The sequence below is a fragment of the Seriola aureovittata genome, chromosome 13 (assembly GCF_021018895.1).
Source record: "Seriola aureovittata isolate HTS-2021-v1 ecotype China chromosome 13, ASM2101889v1, whole genome shotgun sequence".
Classification (NCBI taxonomy): Eukaryota; Metazoa; Chordata; class Actinopteri; order Carangiformes; family Carangidae; genus Seriola; species Seriola aureovittata.
Genome location: NC_079376.1, coordinates 26,654,231 through 26,676,373, shown reverse-complemented (window position 1 = coordinate 26,676,373; position 22,143 = coordinate 26,654,231). Strand labels below are relative to the sequence as shown.

Below are 22,143 nucleotides of genomic sequence, written 5' to 3'. Positions count from 1 at the left end.
ATCTATGACATAAATACCCATCAAGCACCAAACTACAGACAGATAAAGCTGGGAACTAGCTGATGAAGAAACGAACAATTAACACATGAAGAGCCAGATATTTTTCTATGGAGTTGGTGGACATCAAAACAGAGCTAAAAGTAAACTTAATATGTATTAGGTTATGACATGAATGAGTACAAGCGAATTATAATGTTGCTCTGTCTCTGCTAGACATGCCATAGCAATTCTATAAGTTGATAACATGTAAGCATTGTGGGTTTCTTCAGCCCCTGAGTGACCAAAAGTCAATTAAAGCAGATTTAAAGATAATCTCTTTAGCATGTATAATATTTCCCTTTAATATTAGGGATTTAAACTGAAGCCAAAGTAAGCATGTCTAATGAGTAAAAATATTAAAAATTAAAATAATTTTGATTTGAGAAAGACAATAGAAATATTGTTTTTTGGCAGTGCACATCTTAATGAAACTTTCTTTTTTCTCCTTCCTAAAGACTCAGGGAGCACATTGAGTTGGCCTTGAAAAAAGCAAAAGGGGTCTTTGAAGGCATGTCACAAAACTACAAAATAAACTCTCCCATGGGCTCAGTACAGAGCAACATCATCTTCGATGGCAGGGACACCTTACCTAAGGAGGTGATGCTGGAGACCACACTAAAGGTTTTTGACTACAACTACGACATCTTTGAGGTATGTTTTAAAGAACATATTTTTAAATGTGGTGAAGACACTTAAATTAGTTTTGTAAAAACTTTCAAAAGTTCAAAATCTCCTCTGTCAAGGTCAGCGTTGAGGGAAGAGGATTTGAACCGACAATCGATGCTCTTTTTGGGGAGAGAGGTTTCTTCCCTGACTCCATCTCAAGAGTTATGTACTGGGCAGGGGACAAAGCCCAGATGCTCAGAGATGTTTTGAACAGAATTGCCCCTGACAGAGACAGAATGAAAAGAGAGGTGAAATGATTTTTGGACACACCATGCATATTTTTGCCTGTTTATGCCATTTTACTCAACATTAAAGCTGTTATGAAATTACATGGAAATTCTATTATTTCTGAACAGTATGGTGGGTTCATTGCTTTTGGACAACAATAAAATGAAACATATATCTCTTTAGGTCCCACAGGATCTTCTTAAAGATATCACAAACAGTGCCCGGAAGCTCATGGATGATGTGCATTTCTCTCAAGCCCCTGAGGCCATTGCCTATCTTCGGCTTCTAGGAAATGAGATTGGATACTTGAAGACCAGCGAAATGAGAAAGATGGCTGACACTCTGTCAATGTACTACCGTGTTTTCATCAAGATGCTACCTGTGAAGGTTAGATTGATTATTTCCTGGCATGAACTTTGAAAAAAGGGTATGAATTCTCAAATATATTTCATCAAGGTACTTAAGTTTGAAAATAAAAACTTTTTTATATTGGTTACATGACTAAAAATAAGACTGAGGTGTATTGACTTAATTCCAGGCCTCAGTGTCATGGGTTTATTGAATAAACCCTCCTCCCTTTATTTGAGATTTTAAAAACAGGTCTCTTTCATAACTCTGATAGTTTCTGGGAACCTCTAACTCATCTGATTGTTCTGGGTAACCTGCTCAGAATAAGCTATATAGTTTATAATGTATGTAGCAGGTAGATTACTCTAACTTTGGTCGGGTTAACTAACCACAGCTCAATGTTGTGTACACAGAGAGTCACAGCAGTGCGTTGAGCTGAATGCTAATGTCAGCATGCTAACATGATCACAATAACAATGTTCATCAATGAGCATCTTAAAATTATGTGGGGACCATAAATGTTTGTATCAGAAATGAAAAAAGCCTCTGAAACTGACTGAAACACACCACTTGCTTGGATAAAAATAAGAATTAAGAGGGATAAACAGAATTTATCCCTTCTTCTTCTTCTTAAAAAACCAAAATTTGACAGTGGACTTCCATGACATCACTAAGCACGGTTTAAAGAGATCTGTAACTCAAATGAAAGATATATCCATACAACAATGTTTGTTTTCGTTCCAACAGGCCCTTTTATCATTGATTTCTAGCACTGAAAATGAAGTGTTCGCCCACTATATCTTCATTGAGAGTGCCTTCTCTCTGCCCACTGCCTCTGGCCTCCCTCTGAAGTTCTCACTGGCTGGTGTGTTTGCACCTGGTGCCAAAGGAGGCCTGATTCACTCAGGTCCAAACATAAAGGTAAGTTAGCTTCCCTTCATTATAGTTTACATGTAAAATAAACCTCTAATTTTATTTGTATGTCACTTCTGATTTGCTGTTTACAGCTATTCTGTTGTATCCTTGTGCTTGCAGACTGACCTCTCCTTCATGCCATCAGTTGGGCTAGAATTCATCACTCAAATGGGTGTGCACATTCCAGCCTTTGTGGAGGCTGGGCTTGAGATGCACACTAATATGTACCATGAGAGTTCCATCAATGCTAAGATCACCATGAACAGACACCAGTTGAGACTGTCAATACCTGCTCCTAAGTCAAACACTCAGTTGCTCAGCGTTAGGTCAGTGACAGCAGTTTCAAATGACACAAAAGTCTTTCAGTGGTTGTTAGTTTCATGTTGTTCTCTCTGAGTATCCATAACTCTCATTTTTCCTCTTGAAATATAGCAACAAGTTGCTGTCAGTGTTCTCTGGTCAAACAAAAATAGTGCCGTCCCTGGTGGAGGACCACACTGACTCAGCTGGCTGTCAGCCCCTATTCAGTGGTCTTAAATTGTGCACAATATTGCGTAACTCCAATGCCACTTCCATTTACCAGGCCCCATATTACCCCCTGACTGGAGAAACCAGGTTAGAGAAACCTACATTAACAAATCTGACTTGAAACTCATTGGTGTGGTATTTCTGATTTGAGTTTTTTGATTTAAGTGTTTTCTATTTGGGTAGCTGATATGTAGGCTAAATAGTTCATGTGAGCTGATATTTTAATCCCCTTTATGGTGTTCTCAATGATTTAAACTAATCAGATAGATAACAGATTTAAAAAGGGAGCCAGATTTAATGAAACCTGTGTTTGTCACTTAGGTTTGCAGTGGAAATCCAGCCCACAGGGGAAATTTCAGAGTACACTGCCACCATCACTGATGAAACTCTCAGAGAGGGTAAAAAGGGTCGTCATAAAGTGCAGTCTCTGAAGCTAACTCTAAAGGCAGAAGGTACTCTTTATCTTATAAGAGTTTTGTGTGTGTCTTTGTGTGTGTCTTTGTGTGCATGTACATGTGTTTTGGCCAGCCTATAACCACATCTTTACTTAACCTTAACCATACCATAGCTGCCGTATTAAAAACACATTTTAAAAATATTGACACTGTATGTAAAAATAATTGTCACTGAACATAATCCTGGGTTTTGCATAATTGTCCCAGGTTGGTAGAAGCATGTACTTGAACTGTAATGGCCAAGATTGGATGAATATGTACCATGAAATTAGGCCCTTTTATTTATCCCTGCATCCTTTTATTTGTGATAAGGGTATATGAAGTGCATATGAGACCTATTATCTATATAAGGGTACCTGGCTTAATATATCTTGAAGCCACCTGTTCCAGGAGATAAACAACAACTAAAGAGTTAAATATCTTCTGTTACCAGGTGATAATTCAACAGAGGCCACTGCATCTCTGAAATACAACCACAATAAGAACATTTTTACCGCCGAGGTTGCCATTCCTGACTATGATGTGGAAGCAGGCATCAAGCTGGCTTTAACTGACAGTGATGCTAAAGGAAAGAAGATGCGAGGTATCACCATTGACGTCACCAACAGGAACATCCCACAGCTGAGTCTTGTTGGACGCACAAGGTACGTAGAAACACACTTTGTAGCTTGTACACAAACCTTAAATCCTTTCTAATGATAGATAATGCTGATGCCTGGATACTATGTCTTTTTAGCAGGGAACGAGTGGATGAAAATCATCCTGCGAAATGAAAATAATTAACAAATCCTTTTTTTGAATGTAGACTTGAAATAATGAAGGATGCCATGCTACAACTCCAGATGGCTATTCCCTCTCTGAAAACTGATGCATCTGTCACTGTGACCCTTAAGAAAGATGAGGATGTGTCCATGGACTTAGAGACTGTGATCAACCTCCCTGAGACATCCTACCAACAGAGAGCCTCACTCAAATACGGTAACTGTCAGCCATCAGTAACATCTTCAACAGAGAAAAGAGATTTGAAACATTCATTCATTATTTTTGGGTGCTTTTGGACTTCTTTACAGATGATGACAAGTTTGAGCTGGAACTGAAATCAGAGCTGAATTCTGAATTTCAGAAACTGATCCCAGATGGACAGAATTATCATGGGCAGCTGCACCAGCTCATCGATGATGTCCTGGACCAGAAAGTGGCAAAGACTGATATGAAACTCCGTCACATAGTCACCAAAGGAATTGAGGTAGTGCTTGGACATTTGATGCTGTATTTGTTACCTTTATCAGGAACGCAGCCCATGGGCCACTCTTGAGGACAAGGCCCTGTACAACTTTTTTCACATATACTGTATTATTCCCCAACACCTGGAAACACACTTTGATGTTGCAAAATTAATTTCTATGACATAAATCACCATAAAAACATTTCTAGATCCAGGTGTAGATTAAAGCCTTCTAAACATTCTCTGCTGGTAAATTAATACATTTAGATGGGAGGTACACACAATCTGAGTGCTTTCAAGCTTAAAAGTTTTTGTTTATAGTGAGATTTAATTTGTCTTCATGTCACCCTGAAGGCAGGTAATATATGGCTGGACAAATTAACAACACACATCCCCTATCTTGCAAACCTCCAAAGCAAGAGGAGCATGTCAGATCTCACCCTGCCAGCTCTGCCTGAGAAACTGTTTCTGCACTCGTAAGTATTTAATATGGAGTTTAAGAACATAATTTGCTTTCAGGCTGCTTTCATAAACCCTGATTCAACCTTTCAGCTATATTGATTGTTCTGTCCTCTGCTTCTCTGTCTATGTATAAACTCTATATAATTCCAGACACCTTCTTTGCCTCTTCAAATCACTTTGGGTTTCAGCCATACTTTACCAACTGGATTAAATGTTTTATAATTCAACCACTGCTTCCGTTTTAACCAATGTTGTCATATCAAAACCATTTCCATTACAGAGGCACTCAAAATGGATGCCATAATCACCACTACTGTTTGCACTTTTCATTGAACCCCTGGCAGCTTCAATTAGACAATGTGACCACATCACAGGAATCCAATCAAATCCCTTCACCACAAAATCAGTTTATATGCCAATGCCATTCTGTTATACATCACAAACCCCTCATTCTCACCTTGTTTACATTTACATTACTCTGACCTCTCCACATTTCATATACCCTCCCAGCACAAACCATTTGCAATATCATTAACCATTGCAAAATACTGCAGACCATACTACTAAACTGGAAAGACAGACCTAAAATATCCACAATCCACTGGCTCAATCTGCTAACAGATCATTCAAATCTAGAAAAACTCAAAGCTTCTCTGAAAAAAAAAAAACAAATCCTATGAAAACACCTGGTCACCCTTTTTACAATACCTCCAACGTTGATTCCTCTTATGTTACACAACCACTTACTCCTCACCAGTGCATATCTCTGCCACTCTTTTATATCTAACTGATGACAATACAGAAAATGTAGATGTTTGAATATGTACATATGATTTTGTTACCTGTGTGCACGTACATATACAGACTTATACTATTATATCGTTATACATATTATATATTATATTTTACATTAATTTGAACTCGGTGGGGGAGAGGCCGGGCTGGACCAGCTGGATGGGGCGTATGGGGATCCCCCCACCTAGCCTCTCTGTCTGCTGTGTGGGCCCCTGATCGTGGCACTGGGTGGTTGGGCTGGGGGCCCCTTGCCTGCCCCTCTGGTGCCCTGGTGCTCGTGTGCAGACTCTCCCTCATCCTATCTACTTGATTAAGATTTCATGATTATCATATTATTATTATCATAATATGTTATTATTATTACTATTGTTATGCTGTCTGTATATATGCATGCACATGTGCATTGCTCCTAATACCACATTTTTACAATTATTACATATCATTGTTATCATTACAATTATCATCAATATATAATTGCTATTATTACTAACTATTATTATTATCAATATCATTGCTATCATGACTATCTATTATTATTATTACTGTTATTATTATTGTATACATTCAACTTTTATTAGAACATTCGCGCGCACACACACACACACACACACACACAAATCTCATATACACTTTGTCTGTTATATTTTATGGTCACAATGTCTTCTATGTCACTTTCTGCTTGTCAGTTAGTGTTTTTTCAACAATAAAATGAATAAATAACATAATTCCAGACACAGAGTCCAAAGTTGGAATGATATTGATCATGCTTTTTTTTTTTTTACCTTAATAGTGACAGCGTGTTCCGATACCAGTTCAACAAAGATAAGATGGCCATCTCTCTGCCTCTTCCACTTGGTGGCAAAAAGTTGGAAGAACTGAACATCTCAACCACTTTATCTATTCCCTACATAAATTTACCAGAGATAGGCTTATATTTCCCTGCCAAAAATTATCCTCTACCATCTATCACTATACCACCTTCTTTGGACTTCAATATACCTCTTCTCGGTCTGGCTGAAGCATCCACCAAGATCAACAGTAACTTCTACCATTGGGAAGGCTCCATCTCTGGGGGCAACAACACTTTTGATTTTCCCAGCTACATTGTGCAGTACAAGGCCATGGCTCAATCACCTCTCAACCTATTGGCATACAAGCTTGAAGGTAAATGTGTTCTTGAAATTCTTACAAGTTAGCAAATCATGATGTGGGCTTTTGTTATGTTCACGAAGAGAATGGGGTATGACAGTTAAGATTTTTAAGTATTTGTACATATTTAGTTCCTGATAGTTGTTTCGGAGCACATAGCAAGAGTTCTAGCAAGAGCTTTTAATGAGGTGCAGCAACTAACAAGTCAACATAAAGCATGTGTTCAGAGCTTATTCTTCATCTTTGCCTGTGCTATTACAGATACTAATAATGCTATAATTTCTTTTTGTCTGTCAAGGAACTGCAATGATGTCAGGAAATGCTGATGATAATCTCAAGTATCTTCTGAACAGTTCCTTCAGCCATAGCTTCATTGACACAAGCTTCAGTGTCTTAGAAACATTAAGGGTAACAGACAAACTGAATGCAAAAGCCAATTATAAGCTTGAAGCCTCTAGTCCAGTAGGCCTGCAGGCCTCGATCTATTACTCTGCCCAGTCAACGTCCACCCTAAATTCAAATGAAGTCTCAGGAGATGGCACTATGAATGGATTGTTTAATATAGGTTCATTCTACACCAATACCTCTTTCACCCATAGTTACAATCTACATCCACTAGATCAAGTGGGAAGAGGAGAGTCCACCCTGCACTTTGACTCACCATTCATCCAAGTTCACAACATGATCCATGGAGTTTATACAAACTCTGAGTTGAACATTGTGTCCAAAACCAATGCCCAGAGAGACATCCTCAAGCATGTAGCAGAGCTCAAATATAAAGATGCAAAACTGACTCTAAAATGCCATGCTATAGCCACAGGCATGGGCAAAGCACTCAATAACAAAGTTGAGCTTGGTGTCTCCAGCCATATGGCCATCCTCACAATTGAGTCACAAGCAGATGATGATGCAAACAGGGCATACTCACTTATAACAGGATCCCTGGATTCAAATGGGCTTGAGCTAAACTCTGAGGCTTCCCTTACCTTTGATACAGGTCGTGGATTGCACAAAGCTTCTGTAATGGTTGGCAGAAATGGTCTGACCACAAGTGGAATCAACAGTATTTTGTGCAGCTCTGTAACAGTGGAGAATATCTTCAATGGCGCCATTGACAACAATGGTGCATCTATGTCCTCCATGACCAAAGCGATAGCTGAAGAGAGCCGAGGAGAGCTGAACATTGAGGGTAAAGTCACAGCTGCAGAAGCCTCTTTGTATGGTGTCTTCAAGGGCCATGCATATAATGCAACCACAAGAAACAACATAAACATTGCACTGAACCACAGAGCTCTGACCTTTACTAGTAATACCATGGGAACACTGAAGCAGATGAAAACAGAAAATAGCCACACACTTACACTCACTCTGTGGACCCTAGCTCTCCACTCCAAAACTAACAACTTCATCTGTGAAGATATTTACTACAAGCAAGATACCAATGTTGATATGAAGCCATTTGTTATGTCACTTTATATGACAAATGACCTCAAATTCCATGATATCAGTTTGAACAATAACGGTCATATGACGCTTAAGCCACTTAAGGTGGATCTTAGTGGGAGCATGAAGGTAGCTTATGGAGAAGAACATGTGTATGAACACATCATACATACCTATGAACTCACCTACGATGATATGGCTGGTACAATGAAATACAACATGTCTGGAGATGTATTTGGCGCCAAGCTAAGTCACAACTGTGAACTTCAGTTTGCTGGACTTTCCTCCACAACAAACTGTGAAGCACAACTAAAGTCTGAGCCTCTTCATTTTGATAGCACCATTCGCACCATGGCACTGCCTTTCAGCTTCACTATTGATGCTCTTGTCAATAGTGAGGGAGAAGTCAATCTATGCGGGAAGCACAAAGGACAGCTGTACAACAAGTTGTTGGTCAAAGCTGAGCCGCTGGCTTTTGCGTACTCACATGACAGCCGGGTATCAACCACACATAAGCTTCCAAGTTGGGAGGCTTCCATTAATGTAGACAACAAATGTGATGGCCTCCTGGCACCAAGTGACCAACATCTGACCTGGACAGTAAGATCTATACTGAACGACCATGCTTATAACCAAGACATCCATACTTACAATAATCCTGAGAAGATTGGATTTGAGTTTTCAGGAGCAATCTTAACAGACATTTTCAGCAAATTAAGCAAAGAATGGAGATCAGTACCAGAATTACAAGAATTCAGTATGGCTGGTTTCCTCAAGTATGATAAGAACAGTGACTCTCATATCATTAAGATCCCATTCATTGAGAGCCTTCCTGCTGCTTTTGAGGAACTCAGGAACACACTTGTAAAAGCCTTAGAATCACTCCAACAGTCCATCAACAATTTAGATATTAATAAGCAAATCGCTGACTTTAGAACCAAGTTAGATTTTCTACAAGTGCAGGTAAGCAACTTCATGCAAGACATAGACTTGGAGAACAACGTGAATCAACTAAAAGCAAAATTTGATTATTTGATTGGTGAGTTTGCTGTAACAATTGATGATTTGGAGCTTGTGATGAACAACTTGAGCAAGAACTTGGAAAATATAGTGATGGATGTTGCAACCAAAATTAGAGACATCATCCTTACAATCAAAAAATATCTTAAGGCAGGACACCTTACCGTCAAGATAACAAATATACTTTCAAAGACGGGAAATCAGCTTCGGGCCTTTGATGAGAAATATGAAATCAAGCAGTCATTTGTGAAAGCACTTCATGTCATTGAGGACATCATCAGACAGATTCACTTACAGAAGTTCACAGAATGCAGTACAGCATGGTTGTGTGAGCTTGATTCTAAATATAGAATATTGGACAAAATCAGAGACAACTTGTCTTTAATAAAACAGGCCATTGAGAACTTTGACATTGACATATTTTTCAACGACGTAAAGGATTACCTTCTCTCATTTGATTTAGCCATTCATGTTGAGCAGCTATCATATAAAATCCCCTCTTTGGAGATAGCAAAAGTGATAGAATCTATGAATGATGTCATTGTCAATTGGATTGATGAATATGAAATTCCCAACAAACTTAATGCTGTGTATTCCTACAATAAGGATCTACTTTTGAAATACAAGCTTGATGATAAACTTAAAGAATTAATGGATCAGATAATTATTCTCATTAAGGAATTAAAAATTGAAGAGACTGTGCAGTCAGTGGTAGGTGCACTGCAATCAATCAACTTTGAATTTTTTTATGGTAAAACTATGCAATTTCTGCACAGTGTGACAAACCAGCTCAAAGGAACTGACTTTAAGAAAAGTATTGATGACCTTAATGAACAAATTTCTTCAATGTTGAAGTTAATGAAGGAATTTGACTACAGTAAATTTGTAGATAGGACCAATGAGAATATTGCTGAACTAACAAACTATATTAATAAGCAGATTAAGTCATATGAAATAGTGCAAAAAATTGAGGCTGTTAGAGATTTTTTTAGAGAGATCCAAAGCTCCATCATCACATATTTAGATGAGCTCAAAAACACAAAGGTGGCAGATGCTCTAAAGAAACTGAAAAATGTGATCGACACTACGTTTTACAATGACATTAAGATGAAAGTGCAGGATATCCTTGAGGACATAAGACAAAGAATCATCGACATGGATATCAGAAATGAAATCCACATTCACATCCAAAGAGCAATTGAATCCTACAGTAATATGGTGGCCTACATTTCTGTGCAATTTAACCGATTGATACAGACAATTAGAAAAGTGGTGAAGGACAGCAAGATTATCACCCAGATGAAGCAAACTGTTGATGGAGCTCTCGGTGCACTGAAAAGACCGGATATCAAAGTTGGCACTTTTACCGTACCTTTCACTGACCTTGTCATTGCAGCATTTAGCGTCAACCTGAACAAACTGCAGGAGATCAGCATCCCAGCTCGAATTTCAGTCCCTGAGTTCACCATTTTCTACTTCTACACAATTCCTGCCTTTACCATAGACTTTGATGAGATCAAAGCAAAGATAGTTGCAATCATAGATGACATCAAAGAATTTAAGATCAAAATGCCGGACCCGGAGGAAATCTTTGGTGACCTAAAAGTTCTCTACCTTTCAGAACTACCAGATCTCACCTTCCCAGAAATAACTCTTTCAGAAATAACATTTCCGGCCATCAACATCCCCAAATTAAATCTGAAAGAGTTTAGAATCACAGTGCTTCCAATTCCAGAGATCAAATTGCCTGAGGTTCCCAATGACATTTGTATCCCAATTTTTGGTAAATTCCATGGAGAATTTAGAATCAACTTCCCACAGTACACCCTTGTAACCGCAGGGAAGATTGAGAACTCAACATCAACACAAAAAAACCCACAGTTTACAGCCACCATTGTTTCTCATGTCCAATCACCTTTTGAGCCCCTTAAATACACCTTTGAAGCCATGGCTCAGTTGGGAGCTCCCAGAATGAAGAAGTTGCTATTCACAGGAACAGTGAAAGCTGAACATATGGCCTTCTCCATTGATCATGAAGGATTTTTAACACTGACAGGCTCTTCTGTTGAGGCTTCTGCCAAGACAACTACCAAGGCCACAACCCAAATGTACACAGCACACTTGGACAACAATATGGCACTTACACTAAAGGGTAAAATCTCTGCATCCATAGACACAGCCTACAATCACAATTTGGACATTGCATCAATTGAAACTTCAAGTCAGGCATCAATGAAACAGAATATAGCAGCCACAATGGAATCTGGAACAATTACTGTTACTGGTCAAACTACTGGTAATGGAAAGTGGTCCATAAAAGACTACTCTGATGGAGGTACACACACAAGCAATGTGGATTTCAACCTCAATCTTAGCACTGCCAAGTTAATTTTTGTTGGAGAATCAGACTGTCAGGCTTTGAAATTGAAGCAAACACTGACTGCTGAATCAGTGATCTTAAGCCATATTACTGTTGAGGCAAGATGTGAAACTGAAGTTCCATCCATCAAGAAGAGTGTTATGATTTTAAATGGGCAGACACGTATTGGGGACTTGAAAGTTGCACTGACAGCTTCTCATGATGCTGAATTCAGTGGAAGTCTGATTGGCTCCATGTCAAACTCTTTGGAATTCATGGCGCATCCATTTGAGATTGTGCTCAATGTTAAGAACCAAGTAAACTCAAAGATTTTCCTCCCCCTGAAACTCACTGGTAAGGTGGATCTCCTAAATGATTATGGAGTCTCACTGAACTCTGAGAAGCAACATGCATGTTGGTTTGCTTTGGCAAGATTCAACCAGTACAAATACAATCACAACTTCACAGCCGCAAACAATGAAATGGACATCTTCTTTCACACATCAGCTAATGTAGAGGCTAATCTGGACTTTCTGACTGTTCCTGTCTCTTTCCCAGAGATAACTGTACCTTATATTGAAATGAAAACACCTGCTGTCAGACATATCTCTCTATGGGAGCAGGCTGGACTCAAAACCTTGCTTACCACTCCTCAACAATCATTTGATATGTATCTGAAGCTTCATTACTATAAAAATCCTGATATGCACAACAATGAATTACACCTTGAACTGATCTACAATGCAATCAGTGGCAATGCTAACATAATCCAGGATCATTTTGAACAATATAGAGACAGAGTAGTGGCACTAATAAAGGATTCGTACAACCAAGCAAAGTCACAGTATATCAAACACAATACTGACACTTCTAGCTTGCCTCCTAGAATCTTCACTGTCCCTGGATACAAAATACCAATACTGAATATTGACATTTCTGCTTTCAGGGCTGAGATGCCAGCTTTTAGCTATTTTGTTCCTAAAGAGGTCAGTACACCAAGGTTCAAAGTTCCAGCACTTGGTTTCTCCGTGCCATCCTATACCCTTGTGGTACCATCTTTCCAATTACCCGTCATCCATGTTCCAGAAACTTTAAGTGAAATAAAGCTGCCCAATTTAACACTACCAGCCATTCAGAACAACATTGTGATTCCAGCCATGGGTAACTTAACTTGTGACTTCTCCTTCAAATCCACTGTGATTACCTTAAGTGCTAATGCTGGCCTTTACAACCAGTCTGACATTGTGGCTCGGTTTGGTGCTTCCTCAACATCTGTGTTTGACATTTTAAATGCAGAAATTGATGGCACCACTAGTTTGACAAGGAAGAGAGGAATAAAACTGGCTACCACTGTGTCCGTGGAGCATAACAATGTGGAAGCAAACCATAAATCTGCTGTTAGCATCAACAAAAGGAGCATGGAAAGTTCTGTATCTAACACTGCAAAAGTCAGTCTACCGTTCCTCAGTCTAGAATTGAATCAGGAGCTCATCGGAAATACCAAGACCAAGCTAAATGTTGTTTCCAAGAAAAAGATAAAATACATGTTTAACATTCCTCTGATTGAGTCTGTAGGCAAAGGAAACCTTGATATAAACATGGCACTGGAAGCACTTTCCCATGTGTCACTGGAGACCTCTACCCAAGGAAAGTCAGATATAATTATAATGGGAGGTTGTCACTTTTCTGGAGATCTAGAGAATGAGGCCAGTTTCTACCTTAATGCCAATCTCCTGCGTTCAACTGTCAGGACTTTCTTAAACTCAAACATTACCAAACAAGAGAAACAAAAACGAAGCTCAAACAATAAAATCCTTCAGTTTGACTTGAATAAGAACTTGGATCTTGAGGTTTCCTTGCGGCGTATCTTTGCAACAGTTCATTACACGAGCAATAACAATATTGATTCAGCATCTTTCAACACAAATGGAAGGCACTTTATTAAAGGAGAACTAGATTTTGTTCCTTTAACAACCTTCAAGACTACATTGAACATTGATGGAAGTCAGCCAAGTAGTTTGGGTCACGCTGGACTCATTCAGAGCATCAACCTTGCAATCACCTCAGATAAGCAGTCTATCACATGGAGTGGTAAGGAACAACTGGCATCTCTCATCCATGCTTGTGATTTGTTCATGTCCAACGATGAATCTCAAGTATGCATGGATTTGACTGGATCAGTGGAGGGCCACCTAGCCTTCTTGAAGGCTGTTAGGCTTCCTGTATATCAGAAGACCCTGTGGGATGTGTTCAAGTTTGATCAGGTCACAAACATGGACAACTTACAATTCCTTAACATATCTTACAGCATTCTGTACACAAAGGCCATGGATGGCCAGCAGTATGCAATACCATCTAAACTATTTGAAAATGGAATAACGTTTAGCATCCCTGAAATTTCCATTGCCATGCCTTCTTGGATAGAGGAAATTCCACATTTCATAAGGAACATGGACATGCGATTTGAAAATGTTGATGTTCCTGATCATCTCACTCTTCCCCCTGTAATCTCTATTCCAGCCTTTAATTTGCCATTTACCAACTTGCATGTGGAACCCTTTATGTTGGAATAATTGTATATATAGTTATCTCATATTTGATAATAGAACATTTCTGCCTTGCTGTTCAGATCATATATGTGGTTAGTCTGTACCTTGCCCTTAACATGAACACGCTCTGATTTATTGAAGTAAGTGTGTGTCTTATCTTTAACGTGTCTTTAACATGTTTTACTGCCCTAACCATATATGTAGTTGTTTTCGTAATGAAGTGTTTTACAGGATGCAGGTGGTGGAGAGGACCACAGGCTGGCAAGAGCGTTGTACAGAACAGACTGGGATCAGTCTGTTCTACTTCTATACCATGAAATAAACATTTATACCATGTATCACAATCACCCCATATCATATTCACACATCATATTCATTCATTATGTTCATTGATTATATTCACTCATTGTATTATGTTATCCTTTGTATTACTTTGTATTACCTTTGACATCCTTTATGTTACACTTGGTATGACCTTCAGGCCTTTAAGATAAGCAATGTCTTGCTGCTGGAAGAATGTTTGGAATGCCTTGTGTGATAATAAAAAGAGAGGAGACGATGGAGTTTGCTCAGAGCGGGTTTGGAGATTGTAACTGAGCAAATCTCTGTCCGTTCTCCTCGCGAGTAAGAAATAACGCCCTTGTCTTTCTCTTCTGTGTTTCAGTATTAAATGTCTTAGGTGGTATAAACCTGACACTTTACAATTGATCCAAAGAACCTTCACATCCCTAAAGTGATCACAACCAAAGCCTATGACATTATGCTGCCTGGTTTGCCAATAATGTCAGTGCCGAGTTATGATATTAATACAGAGTATCTACAGGGGAAAATGTCATTCCTTTCATTCAAGATGCCACAGTATGAAATCACAGTTTCATCTTTCACACCGCCAAAAACTTTTACTATTAGAGAGCACACCATCAGTCTTAATGAAAACACAAGCCAGATTTTGAACTTTGAACTTCCAACCAGCCTCCTTTCAGAGCAAACATTTGAAATCCCTGAAATGGCCCTACATCTGCCTTTTGGTGTGTTTATCCCAGTTTTTGGTGCCCTCAGTGCCATTCTTAATGTCTCCTCCCCTATTTATAACGTGTCAACAACTGCCAACCTGGAGAAAAAGGACTCTAGCCTCGTGACTACGCTGAATTCCATCTGCACTTCTACCATGATCTTCTTGGAATATGACCTCTCTGGTAAGACTGGCCCACACTCTATTTGATAAGACAATTTTCTGTAAATTACTAAATCCATGCAAAGTTATATATAATATTTTATTTTGCATATGTCCTCAGCCAGTGCGACCCTTGGATTTGATAATGGAGTAATCAATCTAAATGGGAAATGCAACTTGATAAATAATGATGTAAATGTCAACTTGCAACATGGTTTGGCACAAAACCTGAGGTAAGTGTATACAGTATAGTTGTTGATAAGATTGGAAATCTAGGTTTATTTGCTTTATTAAACCTCTGTGAAAGCCAATTTCCAACTGTAAGAGAAAGACAAGGTTGTGAAAAAGGAGAAAGAAAAGGTGAAAAGTGTGTAACTACTCAGTATTATGAAATAACTACAGACCATCGTGCAATGGGATCACACTAGCTGAAACACCTGTCTACATGCTGACGTTCCAACCCATGACTACTCAGTTGTCATTACTGTATTTTCATACAATGTATTTTATTCAATGTTTTGTTTTTTTTGTTATGTTTTTTTACCCAACATGCTAATTTTCTGCCTATTTCAGCAGTTCTCAAAAGAGTTCTCATTTATGGGTTGACCAAATGTTCACTAGAAACTACTACCTGTTTCTCTGTTTTACAGGGAGTCTAATCATACTCTTACTGCTGACATCACCAGCCAAAAATTTACTGATGTGAGCTTCCGCTTTGCTTCCCACAAATATGGCATCACTGCAACTATGTCTTCTCCATCAACTGGTTTCCTTGGCTTGCATTTTCAGCAAAGATCTCCATCACAGCTGTATGGAAAACTGTTCAATCACTACCTGGTAACTCATTAGGCTCTTTAATTTGCATATTGTTGTCAACAGCAAACATTTTCTCCCAGAGGCCAAGAGAAGCCAAGCTTCCCCTGTTTTTCAGACTGTAGTTGTCATTTTGATAAAAAACATTCAGAATCTGTAAATATTCTGTGCTGGTGTGATGTGTGGTGAAACTACAGTGGCTGTGAGCTATAAACACCATTTGTAGGATAATGTCATGTCTCGAGGAGGCCAGGTCGGAGTTGGCATCCCTTGATGAAAAATAAAAGAATGATTAACCGATCAGATGAGGCTATGAGCAAATCTGTAGTGTGCATTAAGCTGGCATTTAGTTGGGAGTAAATAAGATGTTTAGGGTGTGTGTGTGCGATAGAGAGAAAGAGAGACAGCGAGAGAGAAAGATCGTGTGTAGGTCAACCCAAGTGAAGGTTAGAATATGACACACATGTTACTGTTTGAGGATAGTGTTCTATTAAACAACAATGAACACAGATTTTTGTGTTTGTCATACTGTGTTAAGATTTCCGTACATATGAGAAAATATTTGTAGCAAAGGGGGAGATTTGTCTTGTAATGAAAAAGTAATGAGGCATTGATTGATACACGAGTTGTTGTAATTTCAACATTACTACTTCTTTTGCAATTGCTTCGTCTTGTTTATGTTCAAATCACTGAATAGCTGTGATGCACAAGGTTATATTATCAACCCAGCAAAGAGGAAAACTATCACATAGCCCCATTCCCAAATGCCCCCACAATCTCCAGGTCTACATCTGACAGCTACAGTTACAGGTGACCTTTCAGACTTTTCACTACTTACAAAAACACATAATCTTATAAAATAAAGACTTGGCTTGTGACGCCTTTAAAAAAGGGGTAGTTTGGGACCTTCAACCAATAAAATTACAGTGTTTGCAGAACAACATGAAACAACAAAATGCCTGTTTGATCTGATCCCTTTCCAAACTCCTATGATGACACCATGTAATTGCACACTCTGCAGCACTGCATAATCATAAGTATCTGAATGAATGTCTTAGGGGAAATAATAGTTGGTTTATTGTTGGTTTATTTTATCATCCATATCCATGAATGTCACATCCTCATTGCCACCTCCCATGATTGCTTTCAATCGTGTATCACAGACACCCATAGAGCACAGGTTTCCAACTGGTCACTTCAACTGGTATTTTCACTCCTTAGCGCCTTATATCTAACTCATCACTCGCTTTAAGTATAGGCTACCCAGGGGAAGGGGCGCCAATGAGGAGGAGGAAATATTTTGTAATTGATCTATACACATTAGAGTCAGTCGTGTCATGTGCCTGATGCTGACAAGAGACGACTGACTGACTGCAGTTTTGCACTTTTTTTGACCGCACTTGCTCACAACACGATGTAAGAATCACATAATGAAATTAATAGGATGCTGGATATTCAACAGACTTTCAGCTCATAAGACCTCTAGGCAACTGGTGGTTGCTGTCTGAATATGACAACAAGCGCTAACCTACCTTACCATGATAACATTAAGTTAATTTTTTAACACCTACATGCTGACTTGCATGAGCATTAACATAAAAAAATAAAATGAAACCATTTTGCAAAATCATTTCCATTGAGCTCACACAACTTAACACTGGATATTAGTACTTTATTAAAAAATATATTTTTCATATTATGTGAAGGTGAACAATCATAACACATAAAGTTATCTAACTAACACATTCATATGAGTCTCTGTCAAACAATATTACAGATTGTGAAATGTCCAATACATACACAGACTGGGACTTCCTTGAGTTCCAAGGATTCAGAAGTCATTTGATTAATTGATTGAAAATTATGATGTGTTGATGTTGTATTCTGTATTTTTCAATTTGTTTTCTTTTTTGTGAACCTGTACCCTTCCAACTCGGCCCCTGTGTTGTCTTCAGGGAAACCAGGGCCCTCATCATCATCATCATCATCTTCTTCATCTTCCGCTGTAACACCTCGCAAGCCCATTTTGAGTTTGGCATTAGTAAAAGTAATAAGGATTTACTTATGCTGACATTTATATTATCAATATGTATAGAGACCAGTTCATTGTCCGAGGCCATGAGGAGATTATTAGTAACTTTAACCACAGGTGATTTCTTTTTAAAAACACTTTTACTTGTGAAATGTGAAATATTTGATGACAAACCATTCCGTATTTTCATTCCACTGTACAGAACAGTACACTGCCTCGCATTAGTGTTTGAGACTGGAAGTAAAAAATAACCTCTTGATGCCTTCCTCGTATTGAATGTTTGTGTAGCATGTGATACGCTCTCTGAGGGAGAGGTCCACCTGAGCCAGTAGCTACTCCTTCTCACAGGTGGATTCTGGTTGTTAATGGCAGAGACTTTCTGAGCTCAATTGTTTTTACAATTTATTTGGGCTTAAAGTGCTCACTGTTTTTTCTGTACTGTTACAGATCAGCAAGAAGCTATCAGGTGTTGCCATGGGAGACCAAATCCTCATCAGTGTTCTGACTGCTCAGGAGGCAACTGACCTCATGCACAGGTACAGTAATGCTGGTGTGGTTCCACCTCAGCTACTTTATGTAAACACTGACTATTGTCAGGACGGCAGAGGACATACACAACGCAAAGAAAGATTTGGTGGGTGGGAATCTGGTCGTCAAACTGTCATGCTGTATTTTTGCAGTGAGACAGTGGGGATGTTGCTTGCTACTGAAAGCCAAGAAGGAACAGCTGAAATGGGAAGGTCTCCCTCGCGTCACTAAAAAACTAGTGGACCAGCAGATCACCAAGAAGGAACTGTAGAGGGTCGGGCAGCAGACCATCATGATTGAACCCTCTCAATGAGCTAACGGTAAAGGGCAGAGATTTTTTTGGTGTTTCTCTCTTGGACCAGGAGAGGCATGTTATATGCATCCAGGACAAACCAGGTGTGCTCCTCAACACACAGACTGGCACCACCTCCAAGAACCAACATTGTCCTGCCAAACTACAGGTGTGTCAGAGGGTCAACATCACTTCAGTCATTCCTCATGCATCTAGACAGGTTCGTCCCAGGTCAGTATGAATAATTTTTCATCAGCAAAATTAAATATTTACAAAGGCATTGAACATATGTACATGCCCATATTTAATAATATCCCTAGCGCCACCTCATGACAACATGTGACATTATGTTTTACTGTTTAATTTACTGCTCCTAGCAGGGTGACCTGGCCCTCCTTATCAGGGTCAGAAAATACTTGGTACATCCTGATGATGCTTTATTGTTAAAATCAAGAGTTTTTATTCAAGGGTGTGGCACTAGTAGCGAGGTGAAACAGGAAGTTGCCGTAACTCAACTATCCATTCTTCAATCTGCCCCAAATTTCAAATGTTTGATGATTTGCATACTAATATGAAGTCAAAGTCACAACACTACCTACTGATAACAGAAAATACCCCTTGACTGACACTCATCATTTGATTTACATGACATTTTCGGGTCTACACTTAATATACAGGAACATGTCGTGAGCTTGTTGCGTGGTCTCTCACTACACACAGTGGTAACAATTAAGAATGCATGGAAAGCATACTACCTCTTCTTTGCTGCCACACAGTCTGTGCAGGAAATGTTAGCCAGTGAGTGTGGTGTTCGGCAGTAACAAGGATACATGGCTACATGGTACACCCCGGACAGGCAGTTTTGTTTTTATCTGTTGGTAATACACTCTCCTGATTGACACTAATTAATCCCCTGCTGTTTGTGCTTCCAGTATGACAATGTGCCAAAGGTGAATCTCCCTCAAGGCATAATGGAGAATCTGGCTTCTGTTGGAATAGTCTAAGCAAATTAATGCAAACAAAGTGTACACATTTATGAGCCTTTGTTTGTATCTTCAAACACACTTTTATTGTAATCGAATACATCTGTCTGATTTTATTTACAGTTTGTAGGAATGGAGAGGTGGTGTATGGGCTTCCAGCAGAGAGATTCCCTCCTTCCTCCTTGTTTCTGCTGCTCTACCACTTAATACACCTGTGCCAAAGTAAGTCGGACTGACAGGCTCATGATCTGTGGCAGTGGTCACCAACTGGAAGACCATAACAATGACTCATGATCAAATCAGAGTCACCTTATATTTCATTTCTTGCAGCTGTTTGTTTAGTATTTGTTTTTGTTTACAAAATCCCAGCCGACTTTGTTGGTTGTTTCTAAAATGCTTCTCTCCACAGTTTTACTCAGTGGTGATACTCATATTCTGTTTTCTCTGTTTCCCATAGAAAGAGAAAGTGTGAGGACTAGCAGGATGAAAATTGCGCCTTTTTGCTGTTCAGGAAGGAGCAGAGGCTAAATGTTGTTGCTAAGCTGAACATCAGCGACAGCAGTAGTAAATTCTGTCCTTGGATAGAGGGTCAGTTTCTTTGCTCTGTATGTTTGAGACACTAAGTGTCACACAAACCTCACCACGGTTTGGTTAAAGTTTTCTGCAGTCACGCACCAATAGTAGTCCTACAGCAACAATGATGTACACGATGCTCACGTACAACTCAGATATTTACATCATTACACTAGATGATGCAACAAGTTGCCATTTGTGCTCTAATACTGCCATCTAGTGGAACTTAGACAAACACACCACATTAAATTAATATGTAAATTAAGATATTGAAGTTACATTTTTCTCAACAAGTAATAATAATAATAATAATACATTTTATTTAAAGGCGCCTTTCTTGGCACTCAAGGACACCGTACACAGTAGGAATGCGCGATATAAACGATATACGATATAAACGATAAAACAATGGCCTACGATAGAGATTTGAATTATATCCCCTATCACGATAACGCATGTTGATCACGCAATCACAAGGCATACTGGGTGTACCTTAATGGCGATCCACTCACACTTTTTTTTCTCATAAAAAATAACCTCACGATCGGAGAGATACACTAAATGATGTTATTCATTCTGTAATGTAGATATAATAAAACCCCAAACTTATGTCTTACTTAATAACATAAAACGAAATTCAATATAGACTGATCTGTTTATTTAAATACATTTATATTTATTTAGATTGTGTTATATATACTTATAACATGTTGCAGCCCCAGAGGAAACGCTGTTGTTCAGTCCAGTAAAAACATGAAGCTTCATTTTACATTCAGAAAAACTAATGTTGCGGCTGCAGTTGTTAATTTCATCTATGAAACCAACATTTATCTTCCAAAAGGGATTATATTACCCAGCGGTAAATTTCAGGCCAGTTCATTAGATCGTTTTGTCCCCGGGATGATGGCGGAGGTTCACCGAGCCGGTGATCATGTCCATAGTCCGGCTGCTTATAAGCAGCTGCTCCCGGTCTGTGGATCCCACATCTCTCATCTCCGAAAACGTCGGACAAAATTTCATTAAATATCCAAAGTGGTTCAAAGAGCTGCAGGTCTGTTCATCGGATCGCTTTCCCTCCGGCATGACGAGGGAGGTAGACCCCGGCTATCATCTTCGTACTCCGGCTGCTAGCTGCTCCCGGTCAGCCATGTACCCGTCTGCAGGTGTTTCGTGTTAACTGGTGCCTTTTTCACATTACATTACGTTACACGAGATGAATGAGTCCTTTGAATGCAATTTAACTTGCATACACGATTAGATATTACACATATTATTAAATAAGACCAGTTTTAAATGTGCAACATTTATGTTTACAGAATACTGTATGATTACAGTGGGGCACAATAAATGTTGTATGTCTACATACTGTGTTCTATGTTTTCTTTTTTAAATATATTTAGCAGTTTAGTTTTCCTCAGGGTCTATGTAACCTGTTCTGAAATTATTCTATTATATAATCTATGTATCGTGATACATATCGTTATCGCAAGAGGCTGCTGTGTATATCGTGATATGGATTTTTGGCCATATTGCCCATCCCTAGTACACAGTTACACAAATTGAGATT

General features: G+C 38.9%; 1 protein-coding gene and 1 long non-coding RNA gene across 2 annotated transcripts in view; both read left to right on the top strand.

Moving 5' to 3' along the window:
* Positions 1-16,692, top strand: part of apoba (apolipoprotein Ba) — a 37,294-nt gene extending 20,602 nt beyond the window's left edge. The window contains exons 13-28 of the mRNA XM_056394456.1: positions 495-690; positions 783-953; positions 1,117-1,320; positions 2,029-2,202; positions 2,317-2,522; positions 2,629-2,811; positions 3,046-3,176; positions 3,613-3,823; positions 3,985-4,157; positions 4,250-4,425; positions 4,759-4,880; positions 6,452-6,825; positions 7,109-14,189; positions 14,878-15,377; positions 15,477-15,588; positions 16,006-16,692. Coding sequence (XP_056250431.1) covers positions 495-690; positions 783-953; positions 1,117-1,320; positions 2,029-2,202; positions 2,317-2,522; positions 2,629-2,811; positions 3,046-3,176; positions 3,613-3,823; positions 3,985-4,157; positions 4,250-4,425; positions 4,759-4,880; positions 6,452-6,825; positions 7,109-14,189; positions 14,878-15,377; positions 15,477-15,588; positions 16,006-16,204 — 10,213 coding nt within the window. The 3' untranslated portion in view covers positions 16,205-16,692. The remainder of the gene's footprint in view (positions 1-494; positions 691-782; positions 954-1,116; positions 1,321-2,028; positions 2,203-2,316; positions 2,523-2,628; positions 2,812-3,045; positions 3,177-3,612; positions 3,824-3,984; positions 4,158-4,249; positions 4,426-4,758; positions 4,881-6,451; positions 6,826-7,108; positions 14,190-14,877; positions 15,378-15,476; positions 15,589-16,005) is intronic.
* Positions 16,693-18,899: 2,207 nt separating this feature from the next.
* On the top strand, positions 18,900-21,909 carry LOC130180397 (uncharacterized). Its single transcript, XR_008829399.1, has 3 exons — positions 18,900-19,251; positions 20,127-20,225; positions 20,461-21,909. It is a non-coding gene; the product is annotated as an uncharacterized LOC130180397 (long non-coding RNA).
* Positions 21,910-22,143: the final 234 nt, after the last annotated feature.